Raw genomic sequence first — 19,214 nt, 5'->3', positions numbered from 1 at the left:
TGTCTTTGTTGTTGCACAAAAACAAACCATACTATATTAATAATAAAAAGATAACAGAAAAGTAGTTCTTTGATGGTGCTTTCCGAGTTACACTCTATTTAAGTCAGGGAACCATCGACTCAGTGAACTCAATCACCATGTTGAGATGGATCAGACAGCTGTTGTAAAAGTTATTTTAGGTGTATGAATTTAAGAGAACTTAGAGAAAACACATTTCACATTTCAGCTACACAAACACCTCACAGTGAGCGAGAGGACTACTGGACAATAAAACATATGCAGACATAACTCAAGAGGGTCGGTCATTGTTGTTTATGTCGCAACAGTTACAATAATCTCTCTCTCTCTCTCTCTCTCTCTCTCTCTCTCTCTCTCTCTCTCTCTCTCTCTCTCTCTCTCTCTCCTCATGTGTCCACTTTATAAAACACTATTTTCATAAACAGCTACTAAACAGAACCCACCTAACCTTCAAGTTCTTCTATTTCCTGGTAGGACAGGACTACACGCTGCTGCCTTCACATGCTGTCGGACAACTGCATGTAGAGTATTTTGAATGTCTTTTCCCTCTCATGTGTGATTACGTGATTCTCAAACTTCCCACACAGCAGCAACGCTACATGTACAGTACAAGTAAATAAACTCTTTTATTTTTGGATTAATTTGGTAATACACACTGGAATCTATGTCTAGCGCCGTCGTCTGTTTAATCCCGCATGACTTGAACGCAACATGTGACGTGTAGGGAGCTACTCAGTCCTGCAGCAACAGGTATAGGCTGCTGCTGTCTGTACACTACAAGGCGACTTTTCTTTAGTCCAGTCTACTTGTCATGCAGTGTTATGAATATGAATGTGTATTAATGAACACATGCGTAAATTCCCCATTCAGCAGCTATCTGCCTCTCGTTGACTGAAATACAAAATAAGTTCCACTTTTCCGGAAGCACGTGAACACTCGATAAAATGTCAATATGTTTGTAATGGGGGTGTACGTGAAGGCAGCACGGCCTTGGAAGTATGCACACGTCCAAAATTAATCTCGATTGACCAGCCGCGTTGCTGTCGCGGAGCAGCCAGCCGCGCGTTGCGGCGCGTTGTGGCGCGTAATGGCGCGTATCCGCAGCCAGCGGCGCCGCGGCGCTGCCGCCAACAGGCGGGACTGTGGCTCCGTGTGAGCCGCGCAGCTGGAACACGAGCGGAGGGGATGACGCGCGGTCCAGCTGCGACCTGATGCCCGAAGGGAGCTCAGCTGCCTCTCCATACATCACGTGCACACAACACAACTTGTGCCGCACGCGCTGTCGGGTTAATGTGCCGTGAACCAACACCCGCAGAGCGCGTCCAGAGAGCGCGCGCGCGCGAGGAGGGATCCGACCGAGTGCGTCTGTTCTGATGAGTTCTTGAGCTTCGATCATCGGCGCCTCCCTCCCTCTCCCTTCCTCCCTCTCTCTTTCTCCCTCCCTCCCTCTCTCTCTTTCTCTCTCCGCAGGACCGTGGTGTTCCCACAGCCAAACAGACGTTTTGAGTTCAGTGCTGCTGGTGATGTAACGCGTCTCCTCTCAGCGCTCAACTCCACAAACTGTCACCACCACACCGCCTCCGCCTCCGAAGCATGGGACCCTTCAAACTCTGAAGGTAAGCAATGTGCCACAAACTTACTGAGGCCACTCGAGCTCATTTTCTTTTCTTTTTTTTTTTACGCATGGCGGGTATCAGACGCGTGTGTTCTCGTGTGCGCTCGCTCCGTTTCCCTCCATGATCACCTGGTAACACAATAAACGTGTTGCATTGCAACAGAGGGACTTATCTTCTTTCCCCATCAGCCACAGCAATGTGGAAATATCACGTTGACTCATTAGAGAGTCATGGATGCGCTTGGTACTTGATTGTGTTGAGAAAAAAACTAAAGAAGTAATCACAGCCGTTGGGACTTGTAGATGACACGAGTTGCGTCTCACAGCTGTCAATGCATCTGCTAGTTGAACTAATGGATTTAGGGTCTGAGTCTTTTCAGGAAGGGGGAGCATCACGGAGTGAGCAGAGTAGAAAGGAGGATGGGGGAACGCCTATTGCTAAAATTAGATTGAGGGAGCTGCAGGGACTCTAACCTGCTTTGACTGAGGTGAGGATGATGGTAAACAAAAAGTCAGTCGGCCTGCAAAGGTATGGAGGGGTGGAGAGGGAAGATACCTCGCTGATGATTACCAATAAACACCTGTGTGCCGATGAGGATTCAGCACCGGCGGCCACATTGGGAGTCTGCCTCTGGCTGCTGGAATCAAACAATCGAAAGGTCAGACTTCCCTCGCTCGCCTCCTCCTCTAAAGTCAGCCCCCTCATTACCTGCTCAGGCTGCAGCTGTCTGACTGACTGCAGTGATTCAAGGTGATTTCCTCCCGCCGCCCTCGACGGAGCAGGGATTAGGAGGCATCTTTGAGTGCCAGGAGGTTACTGATTACTTGCTCTCCAACGTCCTCGCTTATACTTTACCCCCTCACGCGCGCATGATTTGATGTCGGAGCGGTGGGATTTGACTTGTAAGCTGTAGCTGGCGGCCTCTCTGGACTCTGTGAAGTCTTAGCAGCAGCAGATTTCTTTGCCGCCCCGTCGTGTCCCAGCAGGAGGCAGAGAAGTCACTTTGCTGTTTAGTGCCCGGAAATGCGTGTTGCTGATAAACTGTTCCTATTTTGAATATTGGACAGGCTGGCTTTGTGTGCACTTGTTCCTCCAGATCAGCGTCTGATTCAGAGGATGCAAATGTGGCAGCCGTCAACATCGTCCGTCATATGTGACGGACGAGTCTTGTCAGGGAAGCAGATCAATAAGGCCATTAGTTAAAACTCCTTTTTAGCAATTATTTGATCAGCAGTTGCATCAAAGCAGCTCATGGTCTCTATGATGTCACACACATGTGGTGCTTGATTTAACAAATATATATCTATAGGATTTCAAGGATTAAAAGTGCCCTGAGCACACTGGTAAAATCAAGTGGAAGACATTTGTTTTTAAAGCCTCCACCTCTCTATTCCCCCTCTCTCTCCTCCACTGCCGCAGTGCAATTACTTCAGGCCTCTGGAGCGGCCACCCTTGATATTTAGCATCACTTCCAGCCACCTCCTCCACCTCCACCTGCAGCAGCAGTGTTGCTCTTATCATGAAAGCCAGCCATAATTGGATCCATTGTGCCGGGGCTGCTGCTTTATGCCAGAGGACCGACAGCAACACATCTGGGAGGAGGATGAGGAGGAGGCACAGAGTAAGGAAGAGGGGAAAACAAAACTCAATCAACACGAGAGGAAAAGGCAAAAAGAAGATAATTACTGAGAGCAGACAGCAGCAGCAGCTCAGCCAGACGTGTGTGGCGGATGTTCACCCATTATTGGGGTGTAATGGTCCAATGCACTCGCTGCCTCGGTCCACTGGCTTCTCTATCTAAACTTCCATCAGCTAATCCCTCCTATTCCCACGCAGTCCCCACTCTCCTAATTACCTGTGCCGACCTTTCTCACTTTACCTGTCGGGCCACGTTCAGAGTAAAACTTTGGAGTGCGTACTCCTTTCGTTTCCATCATGGTACTCAAGTACCTGAGTCACCTGCATTAATACATTTTCTTCTGTCCCTGGAAGTGTTTCTTTTGCAGCAGACAAAACACTTACTTGACAGGATCTCTACACTGATAAATGATCTCATTGTAGGTTGATGTAACTCCTTTGAAACTCTTCGTCTTGACTCTTTTCTCTGTTCCTCTGGGGATCTTTTGGTTCCCCCGTCACCTCTCCAGCTCCCATGAAAGGGCACAGCCCCCCTGTACAATCTCAGCATGTCGCTATGCTGCTCGCCTCCTCACCTTTAAAGGCATGGCGACAACGCCGGAGAGAGAGCGAGAGAGAGAGAGAGAGGCGGCGGCGGTAGAGTGGGAGCCAGAGGAGGTGGGATGGTGGCTGTTAAGAGAGAGTGTTGGACTTGAAGAGCCATAAATCAAGCTGTGGCTGGAATTAAATCAGTCAGAGGGGAACACGGTAGTGGATGAGCCTGGCGGGAGGGAGGATGACAACTCACTGGCTGCTGTATCTAACACAGTGTGGTGATTACTTCAGGCAGTGAATTAGCAGCAATAGCGATTGCATGGCCGTGATTAGTCAACGTTTCAGTTGACTGGCATCAATCCGTGCTACAGGTGCTAGGCGTGCCTCGCTTAAAAAAAAAAGATAATTACATTTTTTTTCAACGCTTGTGGTGCATTGCAAAAACCTTCTCTTTTTTCCCCTTTACTTTTGTTTTCATCAGTCCGTCTGCAATCTCTCACGCTCTTTATCTGAATATGCATAATGAATTATGTATTGTGACAGCAGGAAATTGTGGGGTTTGCGGTCTGCTCGGGGATGCAAGCTGTTTTAGGGAGGACTACATAAACAGGAACTAGTCAGGGCTAACGCTGTTATAAAAGCCTGCAGGGGGAATGAAGAGGCTGGCTGGGTGAATGTGAAACTCCCATGGGCGTACGCACATGACACCAAACTAGTTTAAAATGACTGTTGCATGAAAGCGCCATAGCTCAGTGAGCACGTCTGTGACAGGCAGGAGGCAGCGGAGCAGATAAACACCGCAAAGCAGACATTTGTCTTCAAATGTACAGTATGTGCCCTGTTCTGCAAACCACACACACATTTCTTAGAATACCCCTGAACTGTGAACATGGAGTGATTCAGCATCCCTCTGTGCCTGAGCCCAACAAGCTGTTCATGGGTGGATGTTTTCCTGCTGCTGCTTCACCTCTGTGGTCCTGCATTGGGGAGGCGGGGGATCGGTGCTTCCGGCCAATGGAGTTGAAGCTTGCTCTTAAATAAGTAGTTTGACTTGTTGGTAAAAATGCTTCATTGCTTTTTCTTGCTGAGAGTTAGATGAGAAGATTGACGCCACTCTTTTATGAAGGCATAGTGCCCGCTGTCGGTTAGCTTAGCTTAGCATAAAAGAGAGGAAACAGGTTTGCAAGGCAACCAGTGGAGACTCCAGGAAGCTGCTGGTCCCAAGTTAAAAATAGTGATTAGCACTTGTTTTTTATACACATGAGGAACTGGGGACTTTTAGAGCAGGTTGGCAGATTTTCAGTGAAGCAAATGCAGAAGTTCCTTAAACCTGTGCATGGGGTGACTGTTCTGCTTGGAAAAATAAGTCTGATTGTATAGAAATCTATGAGAACTCAGTAAAATTTGTTTGTGTTCCTCTTCGAACTCTTCAGAGTTCGGTTTTACTTGGCTCCGCCTACTTCTGGTTCCAAAAAAGAAAGATGGCGACACCCAAAATGACAAACTCAAGGCTTCAAATGGCAGTTTGCAACCCCTTGTCTTTATGCTAAGCTAACTGGCTGCTAGCTCTAGCCTCGCTACATATTTACTGTACAAGTGGTTTCAGTCTTCTTATCTCGCTCTCGGCAGGAATGCAAGTAAGCATATTTCCCAATAAGTTCAACTAATGTATTAATTTGAGGAAGTAGAAATCGCCCAGCAAATCATACAGTTGTCTATAAATCATGTTATTCTTGCAAACACAATATTTTATTTCTGTCTGTTATCGCATGGAATGTGTTCGCCCCAGATAAAACACTGTGTAACAACAGGAAGTGTGTTTCCTGACATCAGCATTGCGGTGGCCTGGGTGTCACCCCCGAGAAACCAAACTGTTATATTCTTCTGCAAAAGATGATGTATCACACATGCTCTATTACACAACATGTGGCCTCACATCGCACACCCAGAGTATAAGAATGAAGTTGTGTAATATCTCACAGAGTGTGAGCTCTGATGTAGAGAGAAAAACACTTTCTCTCAGAGTAATGAGCAGTTTTTTACAGTGTGGACCCGCACATGTCGTCGTCACATTTCACACACACATGCCAGCACGCCCTTCCGGTATTCGCTATGAAGCAAACTTACACATCTGGTAAAAGGACAGAAGTTTGAGCAGGAAGCCTCATAACAAAGCAGTGAAAACAATGTGACACAATGACACATTGTTGTGTTTCTGGGGTTGTGTTTCTGGGGCGGGTGCATGCGGGTCAGGAGCGAGATATTGCAGTAGCTCGTGGCAGCAGCCTTTCTGTCACACACATTACACAGTCAGAAAGTTGAGATGGAAGATATGAAAGTCTGCCAGATGTGGCACAGGATGCGCGACCTTTTTTCATTTTGGAGGACGTAATAAAACATTTCACTGCAGCAGCTGCTGTGTCCTTGCAGCACTTTGTGAAATATGCACATTCTATATTATCTTTACTCACTTATTTCAATGCTATGAAAAAGTTCTGCTTAACCTTCTGGAAACCGTGCGCGAAAATTCTGCCGCTCTCATTTTAAGTCAGACAATCTTTTGGCATAAAATACGTAATATTTACATTTTTTATTCCGATCGACACAGTTGTTTGACTGAAACTCCTTCCTAACAGGACAAGACTTTGTTTTATTGTGATTTCTGTTGCAGATTCTGATTCTTTAGGTCCTAATCTTTCCAAAAAGGTGTCTTATTGACGCTTCAGTAGGCTTTTTTGGGCAATCTGGCTCATGGATGTTCATAGTTACAATCAAAATATCTTTTAAAAGTGATTTTTTTAAAAGATATAATTTTTTCACCCAAGACTTTGCTAAACAAATACATACAATAAACACAAGTATTGGAATTAATTTGGTGTACCTACGAAAAAGAGGTCTAGAGACAAAACTGGTTCCATAGTTTCCAACGTGTTAAACCCTTCACATAAAGTATTAGTTTTACTTTTCATGCAGATTCACGTTGCATTTGTTCTTAATTATTCCCCCTCGCTCAATGATATGTTCCCCTCTTTATTCAACAACCACTTTCCACTTTTGACTGCGTGAAAGCGAGGTTGAGTTTGCTCTCTTCCTGCTTCCCAGTCTCTCCCTTCAGCTCCCATTCCTCCCCCCTTCGTCCCTGAGGAGCAACTGTAGCTGCTAATCTCCGTTTGCAGCCGGTGAGCCCCCACCGATGTGGCATTCTGGGGGTCCAGGGAAAAGGAAACGTTTCCCTTCCTGCGCTCGGTACCCTGCGGTCTGTAAATAGAGCCTGTCACCAGCCGCTCTCTCGGCCCCTATGAAGAACTATATCCGTCCCACCGCGCGACACCCTTTCTACAACTTCCTGAAACAAACTGGTGGGTGTTGGGCGAGAGATAAGGGTGGTGTGTGTGTGTGTGTGTGTGTGTGTAACCTGGAGAACACATTGTCATTCACATGGACTCATAAAGACATCGAGATGCTGTGTGATAAAGCTCTGAAGTGCACATGACTGTGGTCAAAGTTAAAGTCCATAAAATCAGTTATTTTATATAGTTACACTGCCTAAATCAAACTACTTTAATACTGTCTGCCATCACATTGGATTTGTTGTTGAAAATCCATAAAATTGACTCTTAGCGGCATCATACTCACTGATAAAGTGACGGTAAAATACGTGGAAGAATAGAAAATGGAAAATAACAGCTACTATTAGACAGAAAAGAGGAAAAATAAATCCTCTGTCACGAGATACAAAGCGGTTTATAGGAAATGTGGTCTCAGTTTTTAGAAACACGAGCACCAAGACCAAAGTCCACTCACAGAATCAATGTCAGTATTTTTTTAATAACACATAAAGCCTTGTGTGTGGAGTCTGCATATTCACCTTTGGCCTCCTCCCACAGTCTAAAGACATGCAGCTCAGGTTCATTCATTACTCAAAATGATATTTAATGGTAGGTAAGGTAGGTCCAACCTCTGCCCAATGTCAGCTGGCTCCATTACGACACACAACAAGCGACCCTTTCCATTGATCCAGACAAACAGCTGAACGATAGGCACGTGTATATCGACCAATACGTTTTTTGCAATACATAAAGCATAAGCAGCTTAAACAATATTGTGTGACTCATTGTAAGTGCATGTTTTGGGAAAAAGACACAGATACAATTCACGTGTTCATTCATAAAACTTGAATTTTCTCTCATATCTGACTCCAAAAGTTATCCGGGCCGCGGCCCCCTGGTACTGGCCCATGTTCGATGTTTCCTAACGGCCAGAGTCGGTCCACCACTGACCCGCCAACCAAGACTGCCATCTCTAGAGCATCACCTCGAGTGTGTGACTAAAATGCCGGAGAATCTTTTAACGTGTTTGTGTCGGCTGGAATGAAACGACTACGTGTGTGTTGCTCAGTGTCTGCCTAATAGCTAATTAGAGTGAATCAATGTGTCCCCATTTGGTGGCTCATGACTAACATCCATGAAGACATCAATCAAAGTTGTTTTCCCCAAATGCCAGGGGGGGAGGGAATAAAACTAAATCAATGGCCGTATGGAGTCTGTGCATTACCTCGGGATATTATCTGGCATAGAAATGAGCCTGTTATGGTAATATCAATAGCAGAATGGATATCATTATCTGTGTTTCTGTCAGTGTCTGATCATCCATCAGTGTAGGGTCACTTTTAAGACATGAAACGGCATTAAAGATTTATGCTGCTCGTTTACTGTGATTGTGTGGACTTTGTTCGAGACATTAGCTTATTTTCGATGTAATTGAGACATGCATGTAAATCATTTACTCCATTGGATAGAAAATATATACTCAATTTACAGAAACATTTAAAGGTGCTGGATACGCAATTCACAGCGTGTCTTTGATTGAGGGATCCCCTCCTCACAGATTGTCTATAAGGAGTGGACGGCCCTTTGGGTTGTTTACTGCGGTTTTGAAGCATTTTGTCCGTCGCCATCTTGTTTTTTTGCAACCAGTGAATGGAAGTGACCATATTTGGACTGTAGAAGTGTGAAGTTGGTCGCGGCATGTCAATCACAAGGCACACACGCCCTAAATGGGACCTTAATTTATGAAATGAACATCTTTTTGTATTGAAGAAGACTTGAAACCATTGATTAAGACATTACACTTGTGTTTCCAATGTTTACTGAGGGAATAAATCAAGAGAGAAGTCATTCTCTCATAGACTTCCATAAAGTTGGACTTGTTTTTGACACCAGGGGAGTCGCCCCCTGATGGCATTCTCCTCGCTTTCCAGTGAGAAGGTGTGTTTCTGCGTTTAGCCAGAAGGTGTGACATTTTCAGTGCCCACTAAATTCCGCATGGCCAGGGTTGACCAGTCACCCGCCAGCTTCCCTTTATCCCCGCTGCGCCCCGGCCCGCTGCTAATCCGCCTGATCGATGGCCCTGGATCGTCGTCACCAGGCAACCAAGGATGACACCAAAGCTCTCGCGGTGGGTGCTGCCTCATCAATCTACCGCCTCCTGGAAGTATAAACACACATCAGTAATCATGTGTGTGTGTGTGTGTGTGTGTGGGGGGGGGAGGGATACTTAAAGAATTGCCAAAAAGCCCGGCGGGGGGAGGGCTGTGTGCTCCTCTGAAAGCACAGAGAAAATGATTCTCTGTGTCGCGACAAAGAGCTCCAGTCAAGGAGATGATGAATGGACAGCAAGATGGTGTCATCATCAAGACGGGCACGGCCTGTGCCGCAGTGCCACGACGGACTCCATGAACTTCATGAGCTGGTTCACCCTTTGCACACGCCCTTTTGTTTTGTCCAGTGTCAGGGTCTGTTCGGAAGGATGCAGTCGGTCCTTGCATCTGCAGAGAAAGTAACATCCTTGACTCTCGAGGACAGAATGTCCTGAACTGAACGGAAAAAAAGATGCCCACTTCGTCACGGAGAAATCCGTGCCCAGATCAAGATGACTCTTGTAAATAATGACTTGTTGTGTGGCGACGCCACTTTCCTTCTGATAACATTCATCAGATTTGAACAGTGGTGTTTGTGTGTCACAGGTCTTGGGTGTTTTTTTTTTTTCTTTGAGGTTTCAGACTCTGGCTCAGACGTATTTCCTGGGGTGACCTTCGCATCCTCACAGGAACTTTCATGTCTATCTATAGCCACAGCACAACAGTTGATTGTGGTCCAGCAGTCCTCAATACAACCTGCTGCCTCTGTGTGATCTGACCACTGTTAGCGTAAACAAATATTGAAAGCCTGGCATAGCCTCCGGAAGAATTCACTCGTTCTCTAAATTTATTTCCTCTTTATCCTTCTTTTATCCTTGACCAGGTCAACCAATCACGTCGGGGTCACCAAAATTGTCAGCACCACGTCCTTTTAGAAAGACTCAGATGTGAATGTTTACCATTTTACTCTTTCCTCATTATTAAAAGGACTTTCACTCACTCTCACATCGCTAAAGCTTTTAGAGTTACACTCCCCCCTCTTTCTTTCTTCCCTGCAGAAATGTGTGTTTGCATGTGTGTGGCTGAGACAGCTCGTGAAGCCTGTAATTGAGTGTGTCCGCCCACCGCGTCGCAGCAATGGAAGGCTTCATTGTGTCAGGCACAATAGACACATACACATACTCATCACCCTCTGCCACAGAACCACAACATTGAAGAGCCATTAGCAGAAGCAGCCGGGGGTCACTTTGTCACTTTGTGGCAACCGGCGTTACCTTCACGCTTCATCATCCGCACAGACCAAAAATATCCAGCGGCTTTCTTTATCTCCTTTTTCACCACCAGATTGAGCCGTAACCCGTACAGCAGATAGGATTAGCGCATTTGACTTCCTCGCGCACAATAAGCATGTCCAAGATAACAAATACAGTCGCACAGGTTGCCATACTTCTCTCAGTAAAAGCATGTATTTGCGTCGTGTGTAGAGGTGTGACAGTGACTGGGCTACTGTCCAGGTGAGCTTCTTTTTTGAGCAAGAAAGATGTTTGACGGTGCAAAATTGCCACCCTGCATGTGCACGTTTGCTAACATGTCTGTGATACTTCAGGTGCTTGCGTTGTGTTGTAAATAGCAGACTGCAGCATGTCAAGGACAGCTATTAAATGTGGTTTCCTGTCGTTTGTGGCTCTCTATCAGTTTTTCTAAGAAGCCACACTGTGGTCAAAGCAGACTAAGCCATCTGCCATATTCTGCTATCACATCACCTTATTTGAATGTTTGTGTCGATGCAACATGTTAGCCGTGTCTGTCTCAGTGTGTGCGTGTTCATTAGACTCCACACAGGAAGACCAACAAGAACAATGACACCGCAATATTTAAGACTGTTCTATTATTTGCCTTTACTCACTTACTCATGATGTTCACGTTACGATGATTATTTAGCAAAATATTTTATGAAAGCACGATAAGCCAACCATACAATATCATCACAATATCAATATCAAGGTAATTGATCACAGATATTGTGATATTTGACATTAGGCGACACTTTGATGACGGTAAAGAGAAATATCTACAAAGGTTATTTGATCCCAAATGTGGTCAACAAACACACTGCTACATAGTAAACTTCAATATGAAAATGTGACAGGGCCGGCTATTTATATATGAATACAATACCAGATGGACATTTTGAATTTGTTGGGTCAAATCAAGCCATCATATCAGCAAGGGGGTGCTGACATTGACCGGCACATATCCCCACTAAACCCAGCAGCTCAATACTGTAAACAGGAACTGGTCCTCCCACTCGCTGCAGTGCGTGACGGTATGCAAAACAAATGAACACACAACTATTCCAAACATGCGGCGACAGCTGCACTATGAATTTGATTTCCTCTCTCTTTGCTTTCTTCACACAGCAATTACTCTCTCTTTGCTCCCCTTTGATCCTGTCGTCTTCTTCTGTGTTCAGTGAGAGTCAAACCAGCGAGAGGACGAGGAAGAGAAAGAGAAAGGAAAGGAAAAGAGGGAGTAAAATAAACAAACAAAAAAACAAGGAGAAAGGAGCAATGGAGTCCATATTGTCGGAGCAGTCGGCCGCGGTGGACGAGCTGGTGGAAGCGTGCATCCGAGCCTTCGGTGGGTCATTTGAACACTTTCTTTGAAATTAGCGAGTCAATAAAACATGTTCATTGTAAAATTGTATGTTTGTATTCATCCATATTATTTGGAATATATGTATGACTCCTCCTGATGACGAGTGACGGTCCCCTCTCTTCTTCTTCTAGATGAAAGGGGCACTTTGAAGGACGCTTCCTTGGTGCGCATGTTCCTCATGATGCACCCGTGGTACATCCCTTCAACCGACATGGCCAAGAAGCTGGTGCTCAAGTATCCTTCGCCTTTTTGTTTTCTGAAACACCTCCGAGATGTGCAGCATGTTAGATGTTTTAGGAGATTTTAGGAGAGTTTTTTTCTGAGTCCTAAAAAAGGGACTTTTGCAGAAACGTTTTTGCACCTTGACTTTGAGATAAGATCACAAGAGGAGAGCTGCACAGCTGAGCGCCGAACAAGAATATGTCACCTCGTGAAGTAATAAAGCGTTATCTCATTCTTTACCTTCTGCTCGTGCTATTCCTTTCTGACCTTTGCCTGCATGAAGTCACTCTTTATCATCGTGTAAAGCAACTTAATTGTGGACCGGCTTTAAAAGCACACTACTGTGCAGATGTAAACACCTCCCCCTCCCCCCGTCCTGTACGTTTTCATCATCGTTCTGTCTTTTCATCCCTTTGTTCTGCCTCGCAGGTACTGGATCTCGGAGTTTCCAGCTGAGTTCAATCTGAGCCCGGAGCTGGCGGACCAGATCAAAGACTTTAAAGACCTCCTGGCCACCGAGGGCAACGTGCGGCAGAGCCAGCTCATTGACCTGGACAGCGTGTGAGTGGATTGGTTGCTGACGGCCGTGTGTATGTGTGTGTGTGTGTGTGTGTGTGCGGTCAACGGCGTGAATGAACGTCTCGGTCTGTGAGTGTGTGCCCTTTTATTTTATTGCCTGTTCTCAGAAATTGCTGAGCTGTGCTACGCCGGGTCACTGACTTCTTCTTTTCTCATAAAAAAAAAGCCAAACCTTGATTTCTTCCTAAACCTCAACAAGTCGGGTCGTTGCCTAAACACAAGGAAATGTCTGTCAGAAAACCCAGAAGGAAAACTCTCGTTGTGCATTTTTTTATTGGGGACCTCTACTTCCCTTTGGTGTTGTCTTTGTGGAGCAGATTTCTGATTTCTTGCAGCTTAGGGAATGTCCTTCTAGAAATAAAATCTGCTTTCATAGAAAGGTTTGATAGTTTTCAACCAAAAAGGCCGAGGCGGAGAACACTTTCATGAGATTCTTCATCCTCCACCGCAGGCCGTCCTATAAATGGAAGCGGCAGGTGACTCAACGCGTCCCGTCCGTGTCCAAAAAGAGGAAAATGTCCCTGCTGTTCGACCACCTGGATTCCTGTGAACTGGCCGAACACCTGACCTACCTGGAGTACAAATCCTTCTGCAAGATCCTGGTGAGTCTGCTCGCAGTCTCTGCTGAAGCCTCGTGATGTTTACGGCTCTTAAATTCTTTGAATTCTTAAGTAATGTCGCATGCGGCAGGCTCGCTGTAGTTGCTAAGCAATAGTGGTTAACATCAACTTTTTACTGGCAGTAATTATGTTTGTTTTGTGGAAACATTTTTCTCTTTGAGTGTTATTTTGGGAAGCACAAATGTTGACTGGGTGTATGCAGATTTAAATGTTTTTTAAGATGTTTTTAGATCATTTCTTTGGAGTATGATGGTGTTGGAGGCACATTGGCAATTAGCTTATTATTTGTTTCACTTCTAAAAGAGATTTTGGCTTAATAGGAAACAAAATGAGCCATAAATATGAATTCAAAGCATCAAGCCCACTGGTCGAAATGCAGAGAAAATATACTTTTCTGCGCTTAGAGATCGGTTTAATCAGTCATTGTTATCAACGTTGCTGCTTTAAAAACAGTACAACGTTTGGTGATTGTTACCAAATGTTGGACTGTTCCTTTAAAGAAGCAAGAAAGCAGCAAAAATGATCATAAATCAATATAATGAAGACAATAAGCTGTGTAATGAGTGAACGTTAAAGCTGGATGGTGGATTTTGTTCCCTTTGGACATCATGCTAGCTGTCTCCCCATGTGCAGCCTTGATGCTAACTTAAGCTAAGCTAATCAGCTGTTTGCCTCCAGCTGTGTATTTACCATACAGGCATGGATGTGGTATTAATCTTCTAATCTACACTTCTTGAGGAAAGCAAATAATTTCCCAAAATGGGAAACTACACTTTTAAGGGAACAATCCAGTAATTTCGTGTTGCACTTCCCAAGCTGAGTGACGTACAGGAGACATTTTGAAAAGGAAACTTTGATGCCTCTAAACAGAGACTTCTTGTCTTTTAGTTTGAAGGATAGGTCTCGGCCAAATTCTACATTTCCCAAAATGCGACTCAGTAGAGCTTTTTTTGTTGGACTTTTTCTGTTCCAGTCGTCACCATGTGTAGATATATTGTGATGTTAGCGTCCCATTTGATTTCAGTAAAGAGGATCACACGTTTCCTTTTAGTTCCAGGACTACCACAGCTTCGTGATGCACGGCTGCACCGTGGACAACCCCATCCTGGAGCGCTTCATCACCCTTTTCAACAGCGTGTCCCAGTGGATCCAGCTCATGGTGCTCAGCAAGCCCACCGCCCCGCAGAGAGCCGCCGTCATCTCACACTTCATCAGAGTGGCGCAGGTCTGTCGGCGGCGCCCCGTTGAGACGCTTTACTGCGGGGGTTTTAAGAGCGAGCCGGAGGGAGTGGTGGGCTTCAGGGTGCGTGCAGGAGCAGAGCGATGGGGGGATCATTTACTGTACAGAAAGAGGAGAGAACGTTGTGAAAAGATGAATTTAGAGATCGAACAGTGAGCTGTGGAGAGAAGGTAAAAAGTCTCGGTGAAGCCTTGATGACTTGTACACAAACACACACACACACACACACACACACACACACACACACACCTCATTCAGTGGCACGAATTGTAAGAAAAAACATATTTAATTTAAAAGTGTGTGTGCGGTATCGGCATGATATTAAGATGCCGACTGCGCGCTCTTCAAGATAATGCTGCTGTCGGTGGAAAACATCTCCAGGAATTAAAAAGGGCTTGTTTCAGCTGGGTAACGATGCATTTTTGGCATCATCCAAAGGCTCTTATGGACCTAGGGGGTTGTTAAGTTGTCTCTGGAGGAGCACTTTAAAATGCATTTGAAAGAATGGAAATCAACTCAATTTTATAAACTTTCACCATCAGACAATAACATACAACACATTACCCCCAAAAGGAAATGAGTTGTTTGCTGCAAAGAACAGGAACACAAATGGATACAATTCTTTTTACATTATGGATACTTGCTGTTTTATGCATGTGGCATAACTCACCGCGGCATATAAATACTCAGGATGGAGAGGAATAAAAGGTGGGAGGGAAACTGTGGTGCTTCGTGGGAAGCAAATAGATGTATTTGCAGGTTCCCTATTTAGCACGCCTTTGTTAGCGTGCTAGCGTTTGTTAATTAGCACTAAACGTTTTGCATGTTGTGTAATCCATCAACAATTCTTCTAACTTTGACTTGACGATAGCACTCCATTAAAAGTCACATGAGCAAAGTTGTTCCACTTCATCCTTTGTGCGTCATGCATGTGTGTACCCCCTCATTGTGGCAGTTGTCGAGACGTAACACAACATATTAGTAACGTCGGCCTGCTGGAAAAGTTAGCTGAAGGATCGTTAAAGTCATTGGGATTCAACCTGAAATGTTGTGCTCATGTGTCTGGTAGATCCCAGGATATTTTATGAGATAAACATCGCAACACGCCAGAAGAAAAGGATCAAACGGCACGAGAATTCCTCCTCTCGGGATCTCATGTAAACACCAAAGATTTCCATCCGAGAGACAAAAAATATCAAGGGATCATATAATAGATGAAACTATCCTTCACCTGTCCACTTAAAGCTCCTCATTTCTGTGCTCATTGACCGGTCATCTCAGGGTCAAGATGCAGAAAATCCCTCCCCACCTCTTCCCAAAAAGAGTTTAAAGCTCACCGCCTTGTATGGTCGTCTGCCTGCACGTCTCGTCGCCCGTTCACGACAGAAACCTCTTAAAAGCCGTCGTGGGCTTCACTGTAATTGACACCGTTTCAGTTTGATTTTTTTTCATTCCTCCTGCCAGATGGACTGGGTCCTCCCTCAATGCGACAACTCGCTCGTCTCCGCTGTGCGAGGGACCGCAGAAAGAGCCGAAAAATCATTTTCATCCTAATGGCCCGCAGTGCTTATGTGGATGCATCCTCATTACTTACTGCGAGTCTCCTCCTGGATTGTTACCCGTTTCCTATTTATCTCTTCTCTTTGGGCTGCAGAACAAACCTGTGTCTCTCATCATTTATTCAGCGGGGTCTCAGTGGGGTTTAACGCCTCCTTCTGTCTGGATACAGCAGCACTGCGACGCGTCGGCAGAGCTCTCGTCTCAAACCGGCGGCTTGATTTTCAACACTTGGACCGTTTTTCCAGCGTTTCGTGATGTTTTGACAGTTCGGCGGCAAAGACGGATGCTGATTGTGCGCGGCCTCCATGTGTGGGATGAACGGCAACGCAGCCGCTGACGGCCCGAGAATTACGCCGATGGTTCCCACCTCCTGATCAAATTATTTTGATATCCCTTTCCATCACTTCTGTCAGGGCCCCGGAGCACCTCGCTGTATTGTTTTTGCATTTCTCTTCAGTAGTTCAATCGTAATTAGCATATGTTAGCATGCAAACATGCTTAAGTATCAGCATGAGTAGGAGTGCATACAGCTGTGCTTGCATAAACGTATAAGATAAGATAAAAATAATCCTGGATTAGTCCCTCAGTGGGGAAATTACAGGATTACAGCAGCATTGCTCACAAGTAAATAAAGATAAAAATCAAGACATAATAACATAAATAAACAGTAGAACAGTAGTAAAATTAACAGTAAGGAGAATATTGAATATACAGATGGAATAAAAACGTATATAAAAGTAATAAAACATACTTAAAATGTGTATAAAGTACTACTTTTAAACGTAACGTAATGTAATTGACGTATACAATCACGGGTGTTTGGGGGTTTGTTGGCATGGCTGGAGAGTCTGAGTCTTTTTTATTGTTTTATTTGTCCATACATCATATGTTCATATTCAGAACCTGTTAAAACAGTGTGTAGTGAGTTTACATAGTGAAAACCAGCGAATGTAAACCCCAGAGGTCAACTGTGTCATTCATACAGAACATTTGGACATACATCAGCAAGACCGATCCCCTCGTTAATGTAGCCCAGCGTGAGCACAATGCAGAGACAAATACTCTGGTCTATCTTATCGCGAGTGTATTCAAGGTGGCTTCGACACACTTGACATTTCCCACCGCCTCCCTGAGGGCGAGCTGGTTGTGTCCTAGTTCGGCTTCCTGTTGGCTGCGCATTAGAAAATGACTCACGTGCATTAGTTTCTCTCTCGACTGCACGGACGCGCGTTGCGATCTCAAACGGGACGACGTCCCTTTTCCCGCTTCATTAAAAAGCTCCGTTCCAATTTGCTTCCCGGCTTTTTTGACAAACGTTCACATCGACACATCGGCCGCGTGATGACACTTGGTTGACAAGGGGATGCGTCCGTCTGCAGACGTTGGCCGCCTTCCTCGCCGCTTTGCCGATTGATTCCAAAAGGGTGTTTGCGCTGAATCAAAATGACCCCCCCTGTGGCAGCACCTCCCACACAGCTGTGATCCCCCCGCCCCCATTGATTTTTCTGTGAGATGCCACGCCGGCTGAAGGGCAGCGGGGAGCCCTGCGGAGCGCCATTCACAAAGTATTAAGCTCAGGGTTGACAAAGACAAGTCGGGGCATTCAGGAATATGTCGCCATACACAGATTATCTTACGTGGGCTGCCGAACACTCGACTCTGACTCTGAAGCGTTTTATTTCTCACTCCTGCGTCTATCTCCTGCTTAAGCTGTAAATCTGTTTTGACCTGTGTCGCCTCCTCTCTCCTTTTTTAAGATCCCCTTTTTTTTTTTTGGCAGCGGCTCACGCGTTCTTTCACGGCCTCCCGCTGTGTCGCCCTCGCTCCTCCTAATCTATGTATCCTCCTCCCTCTCGTCCACAGAAGCTGCTGCAGTTGCAGAACTTCAACACGCTGATGGCCGTGGTGGGCGGCCTCAGCAACAGCTCCATCTCTCGGCTCAAGGACACGCAGGCCCACATCAGCGCCGAGACCAACAAGGTGCCCGTCCTCCCCGAAAAAGAACAAAACATCATCTCTTTTCTGGCCAAACACCACCAGGCAAAATTCAACGTTCGCTGCATGCCGACGATTCCATAATAATCCACATCTCCTCTGTGTGAGCTGCCGAGCTCCCCTATCTGTGCCCGTAACTCCCACACGGGGGCTTTTCAGAGTTATATATTTGAGCCGTACAACCGGGAAAGTTACATTCTCGTCCGTTATGTAAGTCCATCGGGGGCAAAAGGTTTGATTCCTCTCAACAAATCTCTTATGAGAGGCTTTCTGTTTGCTGCCAACTATCACCCCCCCACTCCCCCTGCAGGTTTTCAACAACCTCATCGAGCTGGTGACGTCGTGCGGGAACTACAGCCAGTACCGCAAGCGCTTCTCCGAGTGCTCGGGCTTCCGGTTCCCCATCCTCGGCGTGCACCTGAAGGACCTGATCGCCGTGCACGTGGCGCTGCAGGACTGGGCCGACAAGGAGAAGACGCGGGTCAACCTGGCGAAGACCCAGCAGCTGTACGCCATCCTCCAGGAGCTGGCGCGGATCCAGATCACGCCGCCGCACGTCGACGCCAACACCGACCTGCTCAACCTGCTCACGGTGAGTGCAGGGAGCGGGCAGAATGAAAGATGCTATTCGTCATGACGAAAACACTCATCAAGCATCTGGACAGCAGTGAAGGAGGAACATTTTTTGAGGGCTGTTTGTGTGATGCACAGAATCTGTTCCCCTGAGGTTTGATTGGCTCGTGGTCAGACAGACTCGATGGGAGCCAGCTGGGACAAAATATAAGAGATTATAAAGGAACCAGAGTGTTCAAAGCAGGAATCTTCAAGCTCACAGCATTTAAACTGACGATGGCAATTCAATTTGATTGAAACACTTTCTTGAAGAGGCGTGTCTACCTCTTCCAAAACATATAGTTTATAATACTTTCTGTACAAACGCGTTGGCTATATTTAGAAGAGACGCAGACACTTTCCAAGCTGTCATCTTTGCTCACAAGCCAGGTTTTAAGAGCGACTCGGGACAGTTTTAATGTACTTTAACCAACTTAATGTTCGTATTTGACTGGGAAGCTACAGAATTATATAAAAACCTTAAAACTTAAACCATAATGGAC

The 19,214-nt window shown here is 45.7% G+C and overlaps 1 protein-coding gene across 3 annotated transcripts in view; it reads left to right on the top strand.

The window, feature by feature from the left end:
* Positions 1–1,332: 1,332 nt before the first annotated feature.
* The window catches only part of LOC137792268 (RAS guanyl-releasing protein 2), a 36,093-nt gene continuing 18,211 nt past the window's right edge, over positions 1,333–19,214 (top strand). For all 3 annotated transcript variants that reach the window (XM_068587867.1, XM_068587864.1, XM_068587865.1), the window contains exons 1-9: positions 1,333–1,634; positions 11,699–11,865; positions 12,015–12,117; positions 12,262–12,318; positions 12,535–12,666; positions 13,136–13,286; positions 14,356–14,529; positions 17,968–18,084; positions 18,410–18,691. In XM_068587867.1, coding sequence (XP_068443968.1) covers positions 11,796–11,865; positions 12,015–12,117; positions 12,262–12,318; positions 12,535–12,666; positions 13,136–13,286; positions 14,356–14,529; positions 17,968–18,084; positions 18,410–18,691 — 1,086 coding nt within the window. In that variant the 5' untranslated portion in view covers positions 1,333–1,634; positions 11,699–11,795. The remainder of the gene's footprint in view (positions 1,635–11,698; positions 11,866–12,014; positions 12,118–12,261; positions 12,319–12,534; positions 12,667–13,135; positions 13,287–14,355; positions 14,530–17,967; positions 18,085–18,409; positions 18,692–19,214) is intronic.

Source organism: Clinocottus analis, unplaced genomic scaffold (genome assembly GCF_023055335.1).
Source record: "Clinocottus analis isolate CAN_PGR_092001 unplaced genomic scaffold, fCliAna1.0.p SCAF_21, whole genome shotgun sequence".
NCBI classification, from domain to species: domain Eukaryota; kingdom Metazoa; phylum Chordata; class Actinopteri; order Perciformes; family Cottidae; genus Clinocottus; species Clinocottus analis.
This window is presented reverse-complemented; position numbering and strand designations above follow the sequence as displayed.